Source organism: Lepisma saccharinum, chromosome 1, assembly GCF_977018435.1.
Source record: "Lepisma saccharinum chromosome 1, izLepSacc3.1, whole genome shotgun sequence".
Taxonomy (NCBI): Eukaryota; Metazoa; Arthropoda; class Insecta; order Zygentoma; family Lepismatidae; genus Lepisma; species Lepisma saccharinum.
In genome coordinates, this window is record NC_139229.1 from 114641528 (window position 1) to 114667827 (window position 26300).

Below are 26300 nucleotides of genomic sequence, written 5' to 3' on the forward strand. Positions count from 1 at the left end.
CATATAAAATTGGGGGGAAATTCAAGGGGGGGGCATTGCATGAAATTCGCTCTTGAAGTTAGTCATTTATTTTTCTAAAAAAATACATAAAACTATATATAAAAATACATGTTTATTGATGCATTCATCTGAAACGTTATTTAAATGAAAGCTTATACTATTCTGAACAAAAGAAAACAAACTTGAAGTTTCTACGGCAAACCCGAGGGAAGATACAATAGTTTATAATCTAATGCGTGACATTCAAAGTGGAGCCGCATGTGGCGTACACGGAGATCTTAAAAAGCTCGTAACTTCTGAACCCTTTGACCAATTTAAAAAAAGTTGTCATTTTTGTAATCAGCATCAAAAGTTCTATAAGCATACCGAATTTCATCAAAATCGGGGATGGTGGGTGACATTTTCACAAAATTCTGGATGATTTGACATGGAATGAATGACCCATGTTGTAGTGAGATACTTTGTCAGGTGGCGATATTCGTATCAATGGAGCCTATTTGTTTTCATGTTCCTTCAGTTTGTCCAAGAAAATTCCTTACTACAATGTCCAACAACTATTGGACGGTGCCACCTGCTCCCATCCCCTCCATCTGTTGACAGTTCTGTCCCCTTACTACTCCCATACGGACAAGAAAAAATGGTAATTCAATGCATTTTCCATGTAACATTTAGCGGCTTAACACATTTTCCTGCTAATCCGGAAATTTCTCTCTCTGTCCTTCCTCTTGTCATGACTGGTTTCTGGCACCGTGGTTGTGTTGTGCATAAAAGGGGCCTAAAAGTTGAGGCCGAAACTTAGCAACAGGATTTCCTGTTCCCATGCAGAGTTCCATAACAATATATATATAAAAAAAGTCAATCGAAGACAAAATTCCCTGACTTTTTTGGACACCTCAAATTCCCTGACTTTTCCAGGTTTGTCGCCACCCTGGTGATTAGAACATTACATTGCTTATTTTTATCACCTTGCTTATTGTTTTTATAGATGTCTGATCGTGGTGGTGGAATTCCTCGTAGTCAGACTGATTTGCTATTCAACTACATGTTCTCCACAGCTCCAGAACCTCCAAAATCAGAGGCGCCTACCGTTCCACTGGCAGGTAATTTCATCTTAACTGTACTTATTAACTCTTAGTAAATATATAATTTGAATTTAGTAATAATACAAAATATGCTATGATGCATTGTGTTCTGAAACTTTGTTAAGATACAAATCTGAATTCACATAAACTTCGTGCAAAGCATTGATATGACCTGAAACTTCAAGACAGGTTTGTTAAACATCCAGGAACCAACCCATTAATACCAGAACCTTTCTTCTCACACACTTTAAATTCGGTTCAAGTTGCGTATTGTTTGATTTCAATATGGAACTTGGACCGAATTGAAATACTTTGAACATAAAACAGGTTCTTTACGGTCTAGAACCTATTTTCACTTGCTGGTTCTCTCTCTCCTGGGTGGGAATTGAAGTTATTTAGTTCCTGGGTCTTTAACAACCCTGGGGTAATAAATTCTATTGGGTTCCATAACAGGACCGTAACCTTTTTTCTTGCACAATTAAAATTCAGTCCAAGTTGCATATTGTTTTATTTCAATACGAAACTTGGGCCATATTTGAATTGATCCGAAAATTTGCTGAACCATATTTAAATTGATCAGGAAAAAATATTACTGGGCCATATTTAAATTGATCCGGAAAAAAGTTCCTGGACCAAATTGAAATACTTTTAACATAACTTTACGGTCCAGAACCCATTTACACTTGCTGGTTTTCTCTCCTGGACCAGAATTGAATTTATTTAAAATTCTTGGGCCTTGAACAACCCTGCTTCAAGATGTTGGTTGAATGTTTATCTCTCAGATAAATGATTATAAATTTTATGTAGTATGTTCATTAATTAAAAATTCATAGATCTGCAACAAGTTCTTATTGACCTGTACTGCAGGATTGTAGCTTAAAGAAAATTGTTTTTTTATGTACAAATAGTCTCTCCGTTGAAGGTTCTGGATTTGAGTCCTGGCCTGAGTATTAGTTTGCAAGTGTTCCTTCATCAATTTAATCTATCATTCTCGTCATCACAATTTGCTGAATAGGCAGACAATGGTGTCAAGTAAGAAAACTATAAATACCAGGTGGTTATAATTAAAGTGACGGTGTTCAGAGTGGTACAGCACGGGCTGTAATGAGAGTAGCAGTCTGAAACTTCGTAGATATGCTAATGAAGCAATGCGCTCGCGAATTATGCAAAAAAAAAAAAAATAGTTCCAATTCTCGCCACCAGGGTAAAAAACGGCGCTGTAAGCAGTCAAAACGTGGAATTTTCCATAACTCTGACGTCAAAGTCGGTGAAATTGCCTAACCATTGTGTGAGCTCCCTGGTTGTTGTTGGTGACGCTTGTTGCTTTTTCCTTTAGTAATGTTCATGTAATTCGAATAGTGAAATTGTAGCGATATTTTATTACAAAGAGTATTGTTTTCTGCGATTTATAGTGTTTTTCCTGTAACTATACCAAGCGCCATTTTTTACCCTGGTGGCGAGAATTGGAACTATTTTTTTTTTTTTTTTTTTTTCATAATTCGCGAGCGCATTGCTTCATTAGCATATCTACGAAGTTTCAGACTGCTACTCTCATTACAGCCCGTGCTGTACCACTCTGAACACCGTCACTTTAATTATAACCACCTGATACAAGCACTTAGTATTTTCAGATGTTTTGGATGTAAGATGTTGCTTACACATAAAACAATTTGGAGGAAAAGGGTGGAGTGTGGAGAGAGATCATGCTCAACGTACATCTATATCTCCCACTATATCCATGGAACATCTCAAAATCTGGTTATACAAACCTCAAAAATGTTCTAGCTGCTTACATGTTCAGATTTTCTTTTTTGTTACTCAGCATCCTAAATGTAACAAGGGCACTGAAATGTACCTTTTTCTTCTTCTTTTTTTACTTACACAGGATATGGCTATGGATTGCCACTCTCGCGTCTTTATGCACGCTACTTCCAAGGGGACCTGATCTTGACTTCTTGTGAAGGATATGGGACAGATGCCATTATTTACTTGAAGGTAAGTGTTGCAGTGAAAACATGCATTCAGTACATTGCCATCACCTTTGTTAGTGTTTGCATCATCATGATGGTTGTAAGCCATACACAGTAAAATAGACACACTATATTTAACTTTGGTGAAGTTTCTTTGACAGTAAAGTGAGAAGAAAAAACAAATGACTGTCCCCTTTGGTTCAAGAGCTGGAGGAGGAGGGGGCTGTACCTTGTTGCTGTCAGAAAGACACGTACACCAGCTTGTTCATGTATTGACTCAAACAAGGTGATTTGACTGTACCAAGCGAATTTTATAGAGAAATGAACACTGCATTGCATTTTTACTTTGAATCACAGATTGCAAACACCATTAATGCAACATGATCATACAGAGACTAAGGGTAAGCTGATAATGGATGTATCTTTTATTGGGGAGTATTTGATTTTATTAATGGTATTAACCAATGCCATTCTGAAAGCAATATCCTATAAATTATGCAAAATTCCAGGCATGTAATTTATTGGTAAAAATGGACTGTGTTATACTCGAAGTACTTCTATGCCAATTTGATGTTATTTACAGGAAGAATTGAACGTGGTGTCCATGAACTTCAGTGCTCTTGCCAATGCATTTCACCTTGTTTTTGCCAACATTTCTAGCATTCTTACCTCTTTTCTGGATAGCCATATTTTCCTCTTCCACTCCAGTGTGTTTGAGATGCTCAAGATAAAGAATGCTGGGGATCTTGGTGGGCATAATCCTTGGACAATATTTCTTACATAAATAAAAAAAATAATAACTACAGCATGTCCATAGTGGAACAAGCAGTATTGCCATGCGCCATCTTGTTGAAACCAACAATCAAACTCATCTGATTCAGTGCCTTAATAGCCCACCACATTATCATGTTTTCAGGCATAGTTTCAATGAAGACAGGTTTTTTCACATACAATGCATGGTTTAGCTTTAGTACGTATGTAACAGTCACAGCTACCACCATATCTGATCTGAAGTACCGAAATAATTTACCACAACAAATGCACATTTTCAACACTTAACCACTATGATGCCAGGATATGTGTGCTTGTTAAACATGAATCTTTGCACGAAGCTATGACATGCACCTGATCATCACAGATTCTCCAAACAGCTACAAAGTTCACATACGTTCCACCAATCTTCTCTCCTTCATGCTTCTTTCATTACCCAAAACCCTTCACGTGCATACAACAGCAATAACAATACATGGCTGAAAGGGCAGTCCATTTTTAAGTTGAACACTACACTCTTGTAAACTGACACGTCGTCTGAAATGTCCATGTATTATTATCTGCATTGATAGGAATTAAAGTACACTGTGTCCCTAAAAGTACTTTACAACTTTGATGTCATGTGTATTGCCAGATACAAATAATATACATTTCAAGCCTTAAAAATAAATGCATTAAAGAGGCAAAGAAAGAGTACATATTACCAAAATTGTGGAATAAGAAAATATAAACCCTTCATGGAGTTCCGCCACTGCTGTTACCTGTCTTTCTTACTCAGAGCTTGTTACTTCTTTTTAAGTAGCTGCCAGATCTTCTCACTACACAGAAGTCCAACACACCTGCGATTGTGCACATGTTTTATATACATATTTAGCAAAGAAATTACCTTTTCAAATTTATTCACATTTTCTAACCCTTTCAGAACACATTCTGATATACTAGGATCAGCAGTTGAGCCAAGAATACCATGAAACTTTGACAGAAAATAAAAACCACATCTAAAATTAGAATTATTTTCCTGTAGTTTACGGTTATTACAAGCATAAGAAAACAGTTTTTCGTTGTGACGTTTCAGGAGAACACACACTCCCTTCATCAGACATTTGCTAACCATTGTTATAACTGTATCTTTAGTCAAAATGAAAAACTGTTTTCTTATGCTTGTAATAACCGTAAACTACAGGAAAATAATTTTACAATGCAAGCAATGCGTACATACATGAAAAACTATCTAAAATTAGTTTTGATTGTCCTATTAAGAAGAATGTATTGGTAAAGATTTGTTAAAGTATACTTCTTTTTTTTTTTTTTTTTTTTTCAGGCATTGTCAAATGAAGCCAATGAATTGCTCCCGGTCTTCAACAAAACTTCCAGCAGATTCTATCGTTCCTCGATTCCTACAGGGGACTGGAGCAGCCAGTCCTCAACAATGCATGTCAGGCATTTATCATGTCAGCGTTCTCGAAATGGGAATGGATCAGCATTAACTCAGCATGCACAGTGTTGATTTGCATCATTTCGGCAACTACATATGTAAGGACTCCTTCAGCTTTAAAGTTTGTATTCCGCTGCTATTCTCTCTCTCTATGTGAAATATTATTTGAAGTTTCCAAAGTTTGAATTGTTTGGAGCGAAAACAATATAGAAAGTAGCGTAACCTAATTTCCTATTTCTCAACTTTTATCAGTGTATATCTGATCCTTCCTAAATATTTCAACGCTTGTTACGTTTATTATGCACTTCAGTTCAGCTGCAGGCTGAACAAAATGTTTGCAATCCCTGCTGTGTAAACAGGTGTGGATGCCAGAAGTTAAATAATTGAATCTATTTAGTCATATCATGATACAAACTGCCCATACATATTTTCCACATATATCAACAGAATGAAAGTGTTTCAAGAACCATTTGCGATTTTACGTAAGATTGGTAGAATATCAGTTATCAGTATGAGCCAAAATAAAATATAGGTCCATACATATTAGGATTTTTCCCCTTTAAACAAACTAGAAACAAAGTAAAAAGTAACTGTTGATCCAGTAATAAAATCTAATATACGTTCTTTCAGAATTTTCAGTCATTAATATCAGCATTATTGTAGGATCAGATTTGTGGAGAATGTTACTCACCTTGAAATAACAAGATGCATCTACAGCTTTGCAATGAATTGATTTATACAGTTTAGTTATGTTGCTAATGAATACTAACCACATACTGAAAATATGTGAAAATTATAGAAGTTTTTGCAGTGCATGTATGCATTTTGATTACCATGTGCATCTGAAAGTAACACTCACTTTTACTACACTGTGTTAGTTCTCCTTTGCTTGTGGATAAAAGATATTCTAGTTGAGCCCAGCATAATTATGAGGAAAACAAAGTAGTTGTAGTTATTTTGTATTTGGTGGGTCAGGTGTGCTTGTAAGAGGAACTCAATATCAGATGTTTATATATTTGTCTAGCATGTACGTGTGTTTATGTACTTTCACATTGTACACGGCCAAACTATGGTAGGGATTTAATAATAATCCATATAAAAGTATATATTTTCAGTGCTTTATACTGGAAATAATCAAAGCACACGTTCTCTTTTGTACTCTTAGTCTTCCTGACATTTTTAGTTTTATATGGAAAGGTATAAATGTAAAAGTTTCATGTTATGTAAACAATCATGACAATTCATATTTCATACCAGCTTCTTGTGGCTGGAGAAGAAATTGATCATGTTCATAATCATATTTTTTTAACAAAATTTGTAGTTCAAAATACAGTATTTGTACCATGAACTAAAAAGCTTACAACAATGTGTTGCTGTAGACAGATTACATTATGGATCTCTGTGATCTGACAGATGTAAATGCTTGTTTAAAATGTTTTGTTACGATGGGGATGTGGACCATTCCCAGGTAGATGTAAAATATACATCACGTTGACCTCCCAGTGATAAATGTAAATAAAATAAACTTGTGTAGTTACAGTATGGCCACTATGTGGAATCTGTATATAGTGCTGTAATAAAATTATTGTACTTTTGAATATGTTTTGATCTGAACCTTCACATGTGCATTCATTAAATTTAAGTACATAATGATTTTCATCCTGCACCATGGCCGTGCAAGCTTTGGGCTCAGACTGTGGGATGTGCACAAGTTCAACTTTCCCTGAGATTTCAGTTTGAGTATGGGACTGGTGGCCACCCACCATCGTGAGAAAATTGGGGAACTACGAATGAGTAGCGTAACCTGGTCATGGAAACCTACATCATCTGGGGGTTCGTTGTGCTGACTAGACGTCACCTTGTACAGCTTGCAGTCGGTAGGTAGGCAATGGCCCTCACAGGCTGTTACACCACAGGTTATTATTATTACATAATGATTTTCAACTTTCTCCAATGGCTGTGTTGAAATATGGGAATTTATTTTTGGTGAGATAAATTATACTTTTCCCAAACTTGTATTCTTCATCAATTTTCAAACCATCCTTGGTTCATCAAGGTAAGTAAATTGGCTATTCATTAAAAGGTTAAAAATAAAAGTAAGGTTCAGTCATGCATGTAATTTTCGTGACACATTCATGTTCTGAAGGTCACATGGAACACTCGCTTGAATTTGATGTCAGTTGTTGGGCCATGTCTAATGTGAGCAGATGGTTACAGTGCTGGGAACATCTTTGGTCCGATGAATCATTCTTCACCTTGTTTCCCACATCAGGTTCATCCTACCATTAAACATGGAGGTGGCTCTGTGATAGTGTGGGACGCAATTTCATAGTATTCCATTTGTTCTATTATTACTCAATGGACGATGTACAACCAAGGATTATGTGGACATTTTAGGTGACCAAGTGCATCCTATGATACAGATGTTGTTCCTCAACAAGGATGGCATCTTGCAAGATGACAATGCCCAAATTCACACTGCTGACTCTGTTCAAGTGTGGTTTGATGAACACGCAGATGAACTACCACACCTCCCATGGCCCGCCCAGTCTTCCCACCTAAACATCTATAGTCTGTTTTAAAGCAGTGAGTCCAGTGCAGATATCCTTCCCCATCATCGCTGGCAAAACTGAGTGCTGCACTGCACGACGAATGATACAAAATTCCTCTCGAAACAATTCACGAGTTGTATGCATCCCTTCCGCGATGACTCGTGGCTATACAATGATGAGTTAAATGTGGTCCCAAGCCATATTAAGCAAGGTCGTTAAGGTGTTTCCATTATTTTGATCACCATCTGTATATGTATATACACATACGGGTAATAAATTTATACAAATGTGCATTTAATCTTCAAATACTGGCAGCACATAAATTTATATAGGTAAATAAAATAAGTGCAGTATGTAGGTTATTCTAAACCTGACAATTTGAGCAGTAATTCAAACTTACCTAATAAATTTAGCATTCTCCACAAGGTTTTTGTGCTGTTAGAATGCAGTTGCCTTTGATATCTTCAAGAAAGATTTATCTTCTTGATAAGTGCTGACAAGGATAATAATGCCACAAGGTAAGTAAATTTTAGAACAAAATTTTTATTAGAAAACAAACTCTTGCAGAAGAGCAAGGAAATGTTTTTAAAGATAATGCACGGAAATACTGTGCATCATCTTGTTAATAATAAGGAAAACTGGATCTATTCTCTATAAGAAGCAGCAAATACTGAACTGAAGTAATCTCTGCACAGGAACTTATCAACACTCGGTTTGGAACAGCACTGTAGAATGTGCTCCAAGCCAGGATCAGGGGGGGGGGGGGGAGAGTAAGCAGAACACTAACTGTGATGTGAATGGTCCTGAAATGTGTGGCTCAATCTTAAAGGCAACAAAGGATAAAAAGCAATAAAAGGTGATTCCACAATAGTGCAGTGGTAGCGTCGTCACCTTGTAATCAAGGAGTCCCAGGTTCGATACCCGGTGGAGGCACATAGTGGTTCAGATTCCACTTTAAACTGTATATACGACGTAAGCAAGTTACTAAAGTTATATCCTCGAAACTTACTTGTAAACGTTGTATTAATTTCGGTGGCCTCTGCATTTCGCAGATATAACTTGAAACTCGCTTATGTCTTAATATTAACAACCGCGTTGTTTATTGCCCTTATCATGAATTAAACTGCATGTCCAGTCACGATTAGCCTTTCTGTGCATAACGTGGACTTAAACAAAACAAAAAACAAGCAATAAAAGTTTTATATCCTTTAATGAAACAATGATTTATTTTGCTTCCATGATCAAGAACCATGTTGCTTTAAAAATTCAGAGTAAGAATATTGGTACATGTTGCAACTTTAGTACTTTCCATGAGTGACACATGTATGAGTATTATCTTTTTATGATTATGTGGAATTGTCAGTAATAGCACAACAGAGATACTAAAAGTACCTTGACTGTGTCTTGTTTGTACACACAATCAAACTTAGTAATGACAAAATAGTTCTGGGTCACTGCTAGGAAGTACCACTCTTCAAATCTTGTATATTGCGTGACTGAAACGACAGAGCTTTCTTGCATTCAGTAAAATGTTTTTAAGAAATATTTCATCATTACAACCTTTTTCTAAGCACTTTCAACTCCCCAAGTTTTTACGTTTGAAAACAAAATATATTCCTAATTTTTTAGGTGGTATCTTCAACTTACTTCATGAATCTTATTATCAATATTTAACATGCCGAAAAGTATAACAATAACAAAAGCGTGAACATGGCCTCCAACTAACTGTCGCCAGTTTCTTGTATACCTTATACAAGAAATGTTAAATTTTAAACCTGAAAATTATTGCAAAGTGGTAAACTTAAATAACAGAATTTGTAGAAGGCATTTCCATAATTTTATTTTGAAAATTAACTATTGCAGTCTTGTGCTAACCATGCAAGAATCCACTATGCATTTATACAAATTTATCACTTCAGCAAGGAAAAATACATTGGCCCCTAAATCCATGAGTAGGTGTTTTCAAGGTAATATGGATGAGATGGAACTTTCCACTTACATATACAGCTGGTTTGCAGACTTATTTACACCTTTTCGTAAACTTCATATTTGAATTTAATTCCATTTTCTTCTTGTAATTCTTCAGGTACTGTTGGATCTCTGTTCAAAAGAAAGATGTATGGTAGATACATATACAACTCTGATAAAAAAAAAAAGTGTTTTCTGCAATTACATTACATTGTGAACAAATACACTATATATGCTGATAAAATGACTTGCCAGGTTCATCATAATAGAATATCGGAAGAAAATGGAAACACTGCCATTCAACAAGATCAAAGAATATCTAATACAAACCAAACAATAGAAAAATGTGTAAAATATTTGCAATTCTACTACGACACACCCTGTTTGATATTGGAATTAGTATAATGAAACTAATTTGTCAAGCTGCAATCAAATAGAAATTGATAGTATGTGCACAAACATACATATCTGAAAGTTAGAGAATTGCCAAAGAAAGATGAGAAAAGTACACTTCCAGCAACTGCCAATGCAATGTGTGAGGACCAAGGTAACATATAGTTCCATACTGGGAGATACAGTACTAGGCACAGTCGGCATCATCAGGCAACAGGTTATAGCATAGAGAGGCAATTCCACACAGACAAAACAGCAGCAGCAAAAAATCAGGCCAAACCAGGACTGGTTCGGGAGCTCAGCTGATTCAAGAATGGTGAGGTATGCCAGAGACCCAGTTTAAAGTCCTGGTTGAGCTTGCAACTTTTACTTACAATTTGTACACAGTCTGCAATTATTTATTTAGATTCAATACTCATCCATGCCTTGAACTGTTTCAATACATTCTCAATCGTGTCTTAATTGTACAACCAGATATGGACACTCCTGACTGCATCATTATTCCTAAATGACAGTCGAGGTACTTTGGGTTTGATTCCTGATGGGAGTATTTTTCAATGGTTTGGATTGGATCTCTCACCTTCAACTCTAGATCTAGTCCTAAACTGGACGTAAAGATACATAATTCATTCTAATGAGTTCAAGTTTACTTTTTTTGATCACTTTTCGTTAGCGATTGATTTCACGACCTGTCTGGTGGCTTCGCGAGGCATGTACTGTATTTCCGCAGGTGGCATGGTTCCTTTTTTTCCTACTTGTGTTCATATTGGCACTAGTTGACATGGGCCTTTCACTTCCTGCTGTAGCAGCGCGAGCGTAGCACTTCCTCCTTTTGCCAAGCATTTTGGCACTGTCTGTTCCGGGTCTCCTTGTCTGCATCCGTGGGAAGGTGTTTGTTTTTGCTTGCATGCACAGGCGAGCTTTTTTACAGGCGCTTAAGGTCTGTGCTTGGCTTTTGTCGAGTGGGGGGGGGGGGATGGGCTCGGTGGGTATGCAAATTTCTGATGGCAGGAAGCCAGGTTTTATTGAGGGCTCAGGGGTTGGTGTTCAGGTTGGGGGGAGTGGTCATTACTGCATAGGTTTCTTTTGAAAGCCTTTCTAAGGTGGATTTTGCCTACATAATTATTTTGGCACAGTTTATGCTATGGTTTTTGGTGATGAGGTGGCAGGAAAGACCGGCTCTTCTTCTTCTGAGCCAGTGGTCAGCATCATACTCCTTGAGCCTATCATCTAGTCGCCAATTCGTCATACCTACATATTTGCTTCCACAAGTGCAGGTGACCATAGACACCACTTCTTGCATTGGGGTTGGTGTAGTATCCCTTGAAATGGGTTAAGTGGGAGGCCATGGGGGGGGGGGGTTGTTTTTTTATCTGCTATTGTGAAACTGTGCCAAAAAGTTCTAACTATTCATTATATTGTGCAGAAAACTTCGTTCTTACTTTCATAAATTATTCTTAAAATGGTTGCACATTACAAATGTTTACTTAAGTACTTACTTAACAAGAGTAAAATTAGTTCCCAAAGAAGGCAGGAACGTGTCACATTCAAAATTCTTCATTATCCTTGTGAGGTACACCCTGTAGCAATTCTCAGATTCCATTGCTTCCTGTAAATGCATTTTCAGTACTTCAGTTTTCATTCAAATTACTCTACTTTCTAAATAACAGAAAAGTACTAATAGTTGAATCATATTGTAAATTTCTTGCTGAGAAGACTACATGTAATTAAAGAAGAAATATTCCCAATCCTCACGAATCATAAAAAAATACAGTTTCTCATTTGTGCATGTCATAGTCAACAATGATGCTGCTTTCTTTTTTATCTTTCCCCCTCCAGGAAACATGGACCAGAATGCAGCTAGAATTGAACCCTCTAAATATAATTTCTTGCAGAGTATAGCAAATCTTAGCACTAAAATTAAATTACCTTAATCACAGTAGTATAAGGCAACAAATTACGAGAAACAATACATAATGTCCTTGATTTCCAATCAAGTTATACAGATTCAATAATATGGAACTTTTTTTCCTAATATGTCTTTACTGTCAAACTACCTTGTTGATTCAAACACAAACACAAGATGCAAATTATTTAAAAAGCAAATACCTTATACACTGAGCTTCCACCAATAATCCATATCTTCTCTATTGATTCTCTCAAAGGTGGCTGATTCAGAGTTTCAATTGCTGCTTCCAAAGAATTGCTCACGATTACATTTTCACCAAATGATCTGAAAGGAAAAACCCCAACATTCAGTACATACAAAGATTTATGTGAACCATTTTGAATGTTGAAGTATTAGTTATTGTTAGAGGCACATATTTTTGGTAAATAAAAAAGCAAAATTTCGGTACAAAAACTGAGTCAATTTCGGGTTCAAAAGCGGTAAATAAAGTAAAATATCGGTGTTATAGCGGTGAAAAATTGGATGAAAAGTGGTATATAAAAATACATTTTGGTTTTAAAATTGTGAATATAATCCTAAATTTGATTTAAAAACTACACTTATTCCACAGAATTAACATTTCACTTCTAATACCACATTTATGTAGTTATCAGAGTATTAAGTTTATTTCTGTGTAAAGGAGTCCATTTTTGCTTCTCCAATATTAACAGCAGAATTACTAAATTTTCCGGGAATTGCATAACTCTCAGGATAATTCAGACCTCAGAAGGTGTCGCGTCTGTGAATAAACCCTAAATTTCGTGTTTAGGAGTTAATTTCGCATTATTTCGTGACAAAACATGGTCACAAAATGCATCTCACACCTTTCAAAAACATGAAAAATTAACACTACAATGTGTTTTTTCAAAATTCGTTTTTTCGTCAAAAACTAAATATGCATGCCCCTAGTTATTGTTACACAAAAGATGAAAGCAAGGTAATAAATCAAAATGTTTTTCTACAATTGGTAACTTAGGATATCAATGTTGCAAAAATTGTAGTCAGGCAATTTGCAAATCATGACATATACTAACACCCACAAACATGTACCATGTATAGTTGACATATCACACTTTCTGAAACATTATTGAATCAAAAATGTATTGTTTATCCTAATTGAAGTTTATACTGGCATATTACTTATTTTTACAACAAATATTATTTGCAAGAATATTCTCTGTATTTAGTACAGTGGAATCTTGGTAACTCGAATAAAACCTTGATAAGACGAATTTTTGTAGAGTTTATGGGATGCCGTTCGAGCTCAATAACTTGAAGGTAGAGAATGAAAAACCTCTATGAGTCGAAGTTAAATTCTAATCACCTCTATAACTCGAAGTTTTAGTCACACGGATTTCAATAAGTCGTAGTGTAGTAAACTTTAGACCTCTATAACTCGAAGTCGGCGATTTTGACCCTCCATAATTCGAACCTTGGTAAGTCAAAATACCTCGAATCCCCCCCCCCCCCCTTTCAAGTTCGAGTTATCAAGGTTCCACTGTATTGTGAAACCAAGAACACTCTAAAGGTGAAGACAGCATGACTTCATTTGTCAACATTAGTGTTGGGCGATAGATATATCATCCAGAAGATATATCGTGATATTGAAAAAATATCATCCAGGTGATATCAACTAGACGATGTATATGTTGGTGATATATCGTCATGATTTTTTTGTGATATATATCATCGAGATGATATATCACCGATATTACGATACGGGAAAAATATATCGTATCATCTGTGACAATATTTTCTTGACATACCACAATATCAAATTTCCGATATAATCCATCCCTAATCAACATTCGTTTGAGGGACCAATCAATTCGTCTTTATTGTCACGAAATTTGTATCCTTATCTCCAGCTCCGATGAAGTTTCTGTAGGTAGGGATGTGACGAAGCTAAAAATTTACCGATGCCGATGTACTCGCCGATAATTTTTGGTACCGATACCGATGCCTATATTTAACCGATTCCGATACATAAGGTTATTAAACAGAAATGGGATGTTATTTTCAGCATGACAAAAATAAATTTGCTATGTACATTTCTATTGCATATCATATGTATATACATATATAGTCTCAAGAGATGCGAATATACATTTGCATCTACAAAAGGCGGTTATGTGAACCTTTAAGAATAACATAGATTCTCAAGAGATTTAACATTAGTACACAAGCAGCTCTTTGAAATGCAAAATGAATTCTTGTTCTAAATGTTGGAAATTTACTGCTGCCAGATTCAACTTCAGAAACACGAGTTTTGGAAGCACTTCAGGAAGTAACCTATTTCTTCTCTTATCGCAAATCTGTTCAGCAACACTGAACACTCAATCACTGAATACAGCAGGTATGCCCAAGTATTTTCTCAGCACTTGCTTCAGGTTTGAATACTCACTTCTGAATTTCCAATACAACAGCAGATCCTGGATCAGCAATGTACTGTTTTATTTCCGATTTTGAGTTATTTTGATACTCTGAATGAGAGTTTGCAATAATTTTATTACAAAAACTCTACAATAATGATGAATCATAACCTAATTTTCAATAAATCTTACAAAACTAATATATAAAACTTATTAGAAGGTAAAACTCTAGTATAATCTGTACCGGTTTAAATATCGGATTTTTGCAGATTCCGATACCGATGCCGATGTGTCAATTTCGGCCGATTTTCATACATCTGTAATCGGCTTCAGCACATCCCTACTTGTAGGCCATTGGTAAGTGAATGATTCTTATTTTTTGACATGGCCAATTCAGGTGTTGTTGCTTCTGCTATTGTAACTTCTTACAGTACTTTGGCAATTCGCCTGTACAACAGACAACACTTTAGATTACATGACACAATAGTTTATTTACAAATACTTCAATATGGTCACGAGCTGCAACAAGAGTCTTGACATATTTGTTTTCATTGATTTGGTTTATTTTTACTTCAGTTTTGTGCCACTTTTAGCTAATTGCAAAGATAGGATGATATTGATGAAGGGACACACAAAGAATACCCATGTCCATGTCGGGATTCAAACCTGCTATCACAGGCATTGTAGCATGCTATGCTTGAAATTTTTAGGGCACACTGTGTACCAAGTAAAGTTTCAAATTATTAAAGAAATCTCTCACCCAAGATTATCTTTGGATCACTATTACCAACCCTCAAAAATGTTCTTAACTTGAGTATGACTATTTCTGGCTAAGAATTTCTAATTATGTCAATAGTTCATGTACAGTTGTGATCCTTGTACTTACTGATTTTGTTGTCTTGTAAGAACAACATTCAAACGATTTGGTAATGGCCTTCTGTTCTCTGGTATGCATTCCCAAGTTTTTCTTCCCATTACAACTGCATTCTGTTTGCCTGTTTCCTCAGTGGCTTTGGTCATACGTGAGAAATATGATAATTCACTTCTGGAAAATGAGAAAAAATTATCTGCATCATTTTTCACACCCATACCCAAAATATTATTCACATACTGATCTTTACATTGTTAAAAACAAGCTTACTACCAAAATTATCAGAACTGACGATTTAAAAAAAGAAACACATACATAGAAGCACCAAAAATTGGGTCCTCCCTTTAAAAACATTAGGAACTAATATCATTTAATAGCGATGATCACCACATAATAAAACAGTGATCTTCAATACAAGTACAATAGAAAAAATTAAATGACAACATAAAATTTTCTAATTTCCAGCTTCACCTCATTTATGAAAAGTACAAAATTCAGGTCAGAGTACCTGGATGCAGATTTTGAACCATCAGCCATATTAATACAAGTACATCAGCAACGGCCAAACCTCAGTTGGAAAAAAAATCCTATCAAAATGAAATAACCGATACAGAAACACTGGTGCCCATATTACTTATTCTGGGTGGTTATTCTTAACAAGCAATTAAAACCCAAGAAAAATTCCAGGTTTACAATGTGAAATTTAAAAAAATTTAGGGATGAATATAACAATTGTTATGGGAGAATTAATTGGTATAACATTTAACACAAACATTTACAAATGGCTCCTTGTATATCTGACATATGTTAGTAATTTATGAATGTGGAAGTTCAACAAGAATACCTTATGTGTGATTTGTTAACAATAATGAAGGAGAGACTGTAATATTACCACTGCTAACATTAGTATAGTAAAGACATTTGCAAGGAGGGATTTCCTAAAAAAAATTCAGATGAAGTCATCTTAAATATGCAAGTTTCAGCGTTACTTAAATAAAAGAATAAAACTGAGCATGCACACACCAAAAATAAATACATAATAATAAAGGTATTTTAATATTTTAAAAACTTACTTTAGCCTCCATGGTAACCCACCATTGACACCAATACCCATATTTTCACATGCTGCAGCTATAAGATATATTTTTGGAACCATTGTATTGCTTCACTGGGCTGAAAATAAGAGAGCATTGCAATAGGCAGAATTCTTTGATGTTCCAGACCTTTTTTCTATCAACATGCACCTGTTCTAGATTACATGAATCTGATCTGCAGAACACTTTTCCCATCCCATACCAAGGACGTATTTGGGAGGAGGTCCAGGGATTTATCAAGTACTAAAATTAAATAATGAAAAATATATTCGTTTAGCCGTTGTTGTATAAGTTCCTCTGAACGTATTGAAACACAAGGATTATATTGGAATCATAGGGCTTTGAATGACACGATGGATGTATTTAGGGGGTCCGACCCCCCCCCCCACACACACACATACACACCCGAAATACTTATTAAGTACAAAAATTAAATAATGAAAATATACTAATTGAGCATTTGTTGTAATTTCCTCTGAACTTATTGCAAGACAAGGATTATATTGGGATCATACGGCATTGAAGGATAGGAAGGATGTATTTAAGGGGGGTCCAGAGCCCCGAAAGACTCACCAAGCACTAAAATTAAGTAATGAAAATATAAGAATTTGTTGCATAATCAATGGTTATTAATTTCCTCTGAACTTTGTACAAGGCAAGAATTATATTGGGATCATACGGCTTTGTGGGCATTACCTTTCTCCAACTACATGTAACATCATTTTTCTTATTCGATAAATATTCAAGTATTCATCTATTTGACATTAATTTCATTTGCCAGCGCACTTGTTTTTATGTAAATTATTCCGATCTTAACTACAGGTAAGTTACATAATGAATATGCACTCTTATCTCTATTCTTATACAGTCTTTTTACCTAATGGTGTAAAATAATATTAATTTATGTATTGTAATTAGTATTAATTTGATTTATAATTATTTTAAAATAAACATCATTATTATTATTATTCCCGAGACACTTTGTTCGGACCCCCCCCCCCCCCACGAAACATATTTCTTGATACGTGCTTGTCCCGTAAATAGTGTGTTGAATGACAGAAATTGGAACTTGGGCCTAGAACTTAATGTTTAACAAAATCTTAGTATGTGGTGTACAAAGTAAGAATGTGTTTATAACATATTGTTACCTGCTATATATATATATATATATATATATATATATATATATATATATATATATATATATAATGTGTGCGCGCGTGCATGATTTGTAATTAATACACTTACAAGGGGGTCTAAGTCTCCCCCTCCGATTTTCATGAAACTTGGCAGGTGTATAGAGGGGCCCAAAGGAAGAAATACGTGTTTTTGTGTTTCAGCTAAAAAACAGTTTTAGGGGGGCAACCACCCCCCCTAAAATGTCAAGATGAGGAGAAATTGAAATGGGGATCTGTACCCCAAAACAATGTAAATATGGCATAGGAAGAACCAGGGGGCATAGGGTCCCTCTATACACCTCCAAACTTCCATGAAAATCGGAGGGGGACACAGGGGTCAAATGCCCACTTAAATTTGTCCCCATTTTGACATTTGAGGGGGTTTGCCCCCTAAAACAGTGTTTTAGCCGAAACAAAAAAACACGTATTTGTTCCTTTGGGTCCCTTATACACCTGCCAAGTTTCATAGAAATCGAAGGGGGACACAGGGGTCAGATAACTACTTCAATTTGTCCTCATCTTGACATTTGAGGGGGGATTTGCCCCCTAAAACAGTGTTTTAGCTGAAACAAAAAAAACACGTATTTCTTCCTTTGGGACCCTCTATACACCTGCCAAGTTTCATGGAAATCGGAGGGGGACAATTAGATAACCTCCCTTGTTAGTCTTACACTTTGTAATTATATAACACTGCATATATTATAATGTTTTATTTTAATTTGTAAAACTGTAACTGTAGAACAATTGTATAATTTTTGTATAACATTTCTATGTTGTTAAATGTGTTAAAGGTTTCATCCTGGAATGGAATGTCTCACATTTATGTGTTTCCATTTCCAATACATTCGAATAAATACATATTAGTTTCAATGGCATTTACAAAATCACTTCTGACATTTTATGTTAAACAAGTAAGATTATTTTTTGTGCAAGAGTGTGTTAGCCGATGCGTAACAAAGTATTTTAGGAACAACACTTGAAAAAAAATCTTGAAGGACTAACTTATGAAACATTTCTTTGTAATCAAAGATCATAATACCTTTTAAGGTGTGGTAATATTATAATGGGATTGAGATACGATACTCTCGGATCCGGATCCAGATCCAAAACTTTCGGACCAAGATCCTGAATTTTCGGATCTGGATCCAGATCCGTAACTTTTGGATCCAGATCCGTTTGGCCATCCCTACTGTGAAACTGAACTTGCAGACCAATTCCACTCCCTAAAGGTGTTTTTATTACAGGCTTTACTATTAGATACTAAATGATTCTTCAGATGTTTTATCAGACCTGTGCTCTTTTTAATAACACAGTCTCGTTTGCTGCACTTTTTGACACTAGGTGTAGTGCAGGTGCATAATAGTGTCAAGTTGGTGGAAGAAAATTGTGTTCAACCAAGCAGACATTGTATGGAAGAACAGAAGTGTTCAACTTAAAAAGTGTCAACAAATGCCTGCCTGCTTCTTTCAACATTCATTTCATTGGACAGCACATAACACAAACCACACTGTAAATCAACCCCACAATGTAGTGTAAATGGTGCAGACACCAAATACATTACATAACAGCCAAAGTATCTCAAGATCTGTGACACCAAATCAAGGAAGTAGTGTTGCACTCTGTAACCAACTAGTCAAAGAGAGTATAAAAATGCTGCTAACTATATAGGGTTAATGTGAAATATAAGCAGTTGATGTTTTAGAAAGTGAATTATCGAAAATAAACAAGTTAACTATAAAGTGGAGTCGTGAAGGTTGCAATATTTTTCTAGGATGATTTTACAGGAAAATTAACAATGGTATAATTACAGAATACCAGGAGTATCTCCGATTGCTTTCAAATTTGGTATACTCACTAATTTTGACCTCAAAATCACGAATCTGCTGTTACAAATTGGTGGTCACGTCTAGAAAACGCGAACTACTGTGCACACATTACCGCTATGATTGTCCATGCTAATGGTCGCCATGTTTGATGATGTGAACAAGTGAAGTTCGCTATTTGTTCCATGGTGCGTTGCTTTACATGTGAGAATATGGAGTCTTCAGTAAATGTGGAAAACATACCTGCCGCACGAACCATTTACGTAAGGTTAGGTTAGGCAAGCATAGTTAAAATTCAGGGTATTCATAAAAATAATTTTTGAATGCTAATAATTGCAAAAACTTGTTGTTTCCTTCATAAGTCACCGGTGTTTACTTCCTTCACGGACCCCCTTATTTCTACTTATTTCGCATTTTCTAGATGTGACCTCCAATTTTTAACTGCAGATTCGTGATTAGGACGCCAAAATTAGTGAGTATGTTGAATTTGAAAGCAATCTGAGATACTCCCGGTATTCTGTAATTGCTCCTTAACAATTAGCATTAACCATTGGAAAAATATGTTGAGAAAAAATGATGACATGATGAATGGAAACTTTATCATATCTGGTAACAGTATGGTAAAGTGAAAAGACATTTCACTCGTTTATCTCCTAATTATTTACATTTGTACTTACCTGTTATGCATAGCGGAACATTTTTGAACGTAGGATTACGCCGAAAAAAAGCAAAATTTTTCCCATTACAAGTATTTACTGTTCGTTGCTAATTTGCTTTCGTTACATACAATATGGCAGGCAAATCTTGACTCACGTTGTCTATCATCAGCTGATATGCAGTATTTCCAATCTTATTAACCGAAAAATGGCACACAAACTATTCTCAGAAGGTTTTTAAGTGAAAATTGATCCACAAACCATTCACGGAAGGTTAGGTTATAGTGCAGGAGGCCTTAGAAAGATCGCTTCGTGGGCTTACAGCAGACGACAATATGGGTGTGTGTCTGCGAGAACCAATCAGGTCCGCGAATGAGCGAGCCTGGTTGCCACAGCTAGCTCGCTGCACCCTTCTGGAAGGGTGAGTGACCTCTGCCTCTTGCTACCTTGGCCTGTTTGTTCGGCTGAGGAGCAGACGACACGAGAGTATCGGCAATAGTGTGCGAGCGACGTCTGCTGTTAGCCCACGAAACGCTGTTTCTAAGGCCTCCTGCACTATAGGCAAACATAGAAAATTAAATTGGAAAAAAACATTTTTACAGTGCAACCTTCACTTATTAACCAAAAAATGCTGCACATTTACCGGCCGAATAAGTTGAACGAAGGGAGAAAACACTTCCACGAACTTCCAAAAGGGCTAGACTCAACTTTACGTCCTTATTGCCTTTTGGTGGTAACTGATGGGAGTTAACAACACTGTAGGCTCGTCTTTGTGTCCGTGTTGTGAATGCGTGTGCTTTGCTCGTTTTCGTTCGCAGTGCTTTGTGCGTGAAGAAGAACAGGTTCCAAAAACTTGTAGATAGTGTACAATACGTTCAACCCCAGTAATAATTTAGTGCATCGTTCAAAACCGTGCTTGCAGACAGCCAGCATCTCTTCGGGTAAGTACCTTTTTCTTTTTAGTTTCTGTTCACGATAGTCCCACTAACCATTCACAGGTAGCCCCATGAACCATTCACGATAGCCTCAGAAACCATTCACGTTAGCCCCAAAAACCATTCATGTTAGCTCCAAAAACCATGCACGGGTAGCCCCACAAACCATTCACGTTAGCTCCAAAAACCATACATGGGTAGCCCCACGAACCATTCACGGAGAAGAGGTATGCCTACGTGGTTAGGTTCCATTAGCACTCATTTCACCCCTAAATATGTGCTTCATCATCGAAAAATTTCCTCAGTACGTTCAATTACACATATCCGGACAACATCGGTTTATCGATTTCCTCCTCCAGGTAATTCTTCCTAGCTTTAAGATTTACGTTGTTGAATTCCTTATACAATAACCTTTCCAACGATATATATGACACGTATTCCTTAGGAAAAGGACATAGTCTTACCTACCATACTGTTACCATCACATTTTGTTGGCATTGGTAGTTACAGGAATGTCTAATCTGGGGGTGTAACCTCAAAGTTTAGCATCTAAATTAACACACTATAATGTTGGTATGCTCGAAAGGACTTAAATTTAGCTATCATTATTATGTACTTTGGAATGCACAACTATTACCGGCCACCAGGTAAATTGTCCATCACAATTCTCATTCATCTTCCTCTTACGTCTTGAGTGTTTTTAAAGAATCAAACTGGTGTTGGTGCAAAGGTTATCAACTGCTTCGCAAGCCTCGGATTGTTTAAAATCCTACAAAGTGTATATCGGTTAAAAGCAGCCAATACCTAACTACGAAAGCATATATTGAACAAAATCTTAAGTAATCACTAAAACTCCGCAGTATATGTTAACAGAAGTAAATCACATTCGTAGCATGATGAAATCGCAATAAATTAAAGGAACTTGGGCCGTCACTTCACAACGGAAAATACATTGTCCATGGGAAGTCCGCATGTTTGCGTAAAGCAATTTTTAAGTTGTATTTTTCAACATAAATAACTTTTGGTAACGATTAGATATAGCGGAAACACATTTCTTGAAATTTACAGGAGAAAAGACGAGAAAGTACTTACAGAATTTAGTGGACTCTCTGAAGCTCGGCCTGTAAATAAGACATTTTTCGACATTTATGTATCTCCGTTGCATGATAGCTCGTGCTACCATTACCGTCGACTACGTGAATCAAATGTTCCATGCGTTCGATTACGTAACCCCCTGTCAGTATAGCAACCACACGGTAGTTTTACAAGATGACATGTGAGCGGGATTTTTTTTTCCAATTTAATTTTCGGTAACAGTTTCATGCATCGGAGACACATTTCTTCAATTTTACACAAGAAACTACTTACGGAAATGAGTTTCTCCAAGGTTTATAACCTCCGTCGATATATATTCTTCCTAAAACTTCATCCTACAATGCAGCAGAACAATAAATAATCACTTTTCATGTAATAATATTGCGCATTTTGTGAAAATCGACAACATTATGCCGTTGTTTCCAAGATGTACCTGCAGATGGCTCTAGCGTCGGAAGTCACGCGATCTCGCTAGTGGAATCAGGGTTTCCAAACGTGCGATTTTTTTCGAGAAACGCGATTTTTTTTTTCTTCGAGAAACGCGCGGTTTTTTGTCGAGAAAGGAAAATGGTTTTTCGATGAATTTAGGGGTGAAATTGGTGCTAATGGAACCTAACCTAACAGGCCTAACCTAACCTCGTGTGAATGGTTCGTGGGGCTACCCGTGGATGGTTTTTGGGGCTAACGTCAATGGTTTGTGGGGCTACCCGTGGATGGTTTTTGGGGCTAACGTCAATGGTTTGTGGGGCTACCCGTGGATGGTTTTTGGGGCTACCTGTGCATGGTTTTTGGGGCTAACGTCAATGGTTTGTGGGGCTACCCGTGGATGGTTTTTGGGGCTTTTTTACAACTTTCATGCACAATAGAGTTGGAAACATTGATATTCGAAAACAAAAGAAGCGTTACAATTCGCAAAGCAAGCGATATCGCACCGTGACGTGCTTTCCGTAGCATTAAGAAAAATGGTTTATTTTAGCAGAAAAAGTGTTTGTTTTCGTGCAAAAAGCATATTGGCACCTTCCACTATGTTCCGCAATACATAATTGGTAAGTACAAACCACGAGAAAGATAAAATATCGGATTTAAATGTGTCTCCGATGCATGAAACTGTTAATTAATTTTCTGTTTGCCTAACCTAACTGAACCTAACCTAACCTAACCTTCTGTGAATGGTTTGTGGATTAAAAACAATTATTTTTTGAATAGGTAAGAGTCTAGGTTACGCCCTTTTGGGCAAGAAGGAGTGCGCAAGAAGGACGTAAACTAGACTAGCCAAATAAACGAGTTAAATGTGTTTCCGGTACATCTAACTAGTACCTTACTTTTTTTAAAAAATTCAAACGGTACTATGTTACCATTCAAACTGTGCTCATAACGTTAAGGAAGGTTCGTGTGACAATGATTGCCAGAATTCTATGATAATTACTCTTCCTGCTAGGATAATTTGAAAAATAAAAACAACATATAACAATCGAAACATTACCATAATATAAAACGTTAAAGTTGTAGATGACATAGCACTATTTTCTCATTACTCCATGAGTGTAAGAGGTACGATGTTGGTACGACCAGAACGTAAAGTTGAATAATCTACAGTAAAAGAGGCACGCAATCGGCGGTATCAACGCTTTTATTACGCGTTACATAATACATACTTAACAATATGTTCCTACCTCCTTGCACTATTATCATCTCTGATAAAATTGCAGCAAATTTTATGCAGTCGCGTACTACAATTCACAAAATACGGGCATTATACAGAAATAATGATTATATAATCGTCATGGTTAGCATAATATACGTTTTCGAAAAATTGTATAATTTTTGTATATACTTTACTCACATTTGGCGGGAACGGAAAGTAAAAAAAAAAAAAAACGGTGTTGAGCACAGATTATAAACAGACACTCACAGACTCCAAACCAGTTTCAGCGTTGCCAACAACTCGATATGAAAAATCGAACTCTGAATTTTTTGTGTCTACATGCGTTGTCTACGTGTAGTGATTACATTGGCTTATAGCATAGAGGAGTTAAGGAGTAGAGGATTACCCCACATTTAAACCTCGCTGCGCTTTGAAATTGCATTTCCATCGGTGGCCAGTAGATGGCGCGGCCGTCTTCTTTTGCTGCTCGCAGTAAATAGGGGGGGAGATTCATTGTCCCACTGGAGTGTCCTTCACCACAGAAAGGACAGGGGTGGGTTGTGAAACAGGTTTTCTCAAAACGAGGGGGGAATATATGTCTTTTTCTGATTTCATGCAGTTCGTGAATTTACGGAATGAGGACTTTGCCAGGCAGCTACATACCCTACCAGGGCGCGAAATCATTGAAGATTGATTTTTTTTTTTGGGGGGGAAGAAGATTGTGGTCTACACAGACATACACAAACTATACATATATATTATGTATGTGCATGAAACTTTTCAAATTTTCTACCAAGCAACTGACAAGAAAGAGCCTATATGATTAATATTTATAATGTTATTAAATATAAAAGTAAATTACTAAACATGTAAAAATACATTAGTATTTAATACATATAAGGGAATTTATTTGATATTTTTTATGTATCAGATATTTATAACTGCCCTTCTCGATTGCGCCGTGAATAAGTTTTCGCCTTGCAATCAAGGAGTCCCGGGTTCGATACCTGGTGGAGGCACATAGTGGTTCGGATCCCACTTTAAACTATCGTTTGATTGACTTGTTATTGATTTTTAGTTTTGGTTATAATGTATAGGTTTTCTACCTACCTGTGGGTGATCGCGGTGATAGGGTTGAAGTAAAACATTATCTCTTATGCCTTTAGAATCGGTTTGGATGGAAGGGGGAAGGGTGCGTGGTATTCGCATTAACACAAGGTTAGTCGAGCAACTGTGCAGATTAAGGTTGACTAACAATGGCAGTGAGCCTAAAGTATCCAAAGTAAACACATATTGCTTAAATACAGGGTGCTCGGAAATTCCCCTTACAAACTCCTAGGGCTAGTAGAGGGGACTGAGTAGACAATATTTGGAATAGGAACCCAGGTCCGGAAACGTACCGTTTCTGTGCTACAACCATGACAATGTAGACAATGACGTCTACAAATTGTTGCGTTCCACTGTCGACACAGGTGTTGATTAATGAATAGTAAGTTTCTTTTTTGTTCCCTTGGCATTGTTACCAAATAAATGTGTTTGTATTATGGACTGAGTCACACGTCATTCACTTCCGTACCTTACGTAACACCTCATTTGACATGGTTGTAATAAATGATTACACTTTAGGTCATCAGGTGATCTTCTGACGTCATATACTGCCTACCCGGTTGCATACCAACACAGGCACATCCGACACATTGTCATGGTTGTAGCACGGAAACGGTACGTTTCCGGACATGGGTTCCTATTCCAAATATTGTCTACTCAGTCCCCTCTACTAGCCCTAGGAGTTTGTAAGGGGAATTTCCGAGCACCCTGTATGTCTGCATTATACAGTGACTCAACTACAGGGGGGACAGGGGCTAATGCGAGCAATTACCCCTTCGATTTCAAATTTTATGCAAATAAAAATTCATTTTGTAAAATTTTATTGCTTGTTTCGCTCGCATTATCTGCTATTCTTTTTTTAATCAAGTTCAGAGGGGCGGCGGGAGCCAGCTATTGGGCACGAATGATCTAAAAAAAAGTTGTAAAAGAGAGAATGCCATGGCGTCCAGGGAAATTAATTGCGCACTAATAAATCAATATTGTTTTCAATTGCACAAATTGGATCTAAAAATTTTTGAGGTATCTATGTGCATTTTTCCGGACCTTCTCATCGGACTAAAATGTATGATATAAAGTAATCCCCTCACATTAGCCTTCTAATACTAATAGTAACTAATGTATTCAACAATGTGCTCATTTCTGTTTTGGGGGTTGAACTGGACCTCTAGATTTCCAGTGTTAACCCAGCATCACAAGTTCAATTGGAATCTAGTAGACGGAAATATGGAGGACTCCAGCTTTGAAAGACGGGTAATAGGGCGGTGCTGGGACTTCATTCACTGAAAATTCGTCACTCAATGAAAGTCGATCGGAAAGACTGAATTCCGAAAAGGATTTCAATTTTAATAATAGTGGACATTATTAATAATAATTTCAACAATAGCATTTCTTTTCGATATATTTC

At 36.5% G+C, this 26300-nt stretch overlaps 2 protein-coding genes across 7 annotated transcripts in view; one reads left to right on the forward strand and one right to left on the reverse strand.

Annotated features, from left to right (window-relative positions):
* The window catches only part of Pdk (pyruvate dehydrogenase kinase), a 77450-nt gene extending 71199 nt beyond the window's left edge, over positions 1 to 6251 (forward strand). For all 3 annotated transcript variants that reach the window (XM_083136694.1, XM_083136712.1, XM_083136703.1), the window contains exons 6-8: positions 986 to 1100; positions 2968 to 3077; positions 5145 to 6251. In XM_083136694.1, coding sequence (XP_082992820.1) covers positions 986 to 1100; positions 2968 to 3077; positions 5145 to 5330 — 411 coding nt within the window. In that variant the 3' untranslated portion in view covers positions 5331 to 6251. The remainder of the gene's footprint in view (positions 1 to 985; positions 1101 to 2967; positions 3078 to 5144) is intronic.
* Positions 6252 to 9171: 2920 nt separating this feature from the next.
* On the reverse strand, positions 9172 to 24117 carry Dhfr (dihydrofolate reductase). Of its 4 annotated transcripts, none has more exons than XM_083121293.1 (6): positions 23817 to 23973; positions 16436 to 16535; positions 15378 to 15536; positions 12281 to 12404; positions 11671 to 11780; positions 9172 to 9910 (listed from the first exon to the last, which is right to left on the reverse strand). In XM_083121293.1, exons 2-6 carry the CDS (start codon positions 16516 to 16518, stop codon positions 9835 to 9837), a joined length of 552 nt encoding a protein of 183 aa, XP_082977419.1. In that variant the 5' UTR covers positions 16519 to 16535; positions 23817 to 23973; the 3' UTR covers positions 9172 to 9834. The 4 variants fall into 4 exon arrangements, with proteins under 4 accessions (XP_082977419.1, XP_082977428.1, XP_082977423.1 ...); XM_083121302.1 differs by lacking the exon at positions 23817 to 23973 and adding an exon at positions 23627 to 23647; XM_083121297.1 differs by lacking the exon at positions 23817 to 23973 and adding an exon at positions 17497 to 17515.
* Between the last annotated feature and the right edge of the window lie 2183 nt (positions 24118 to 26300).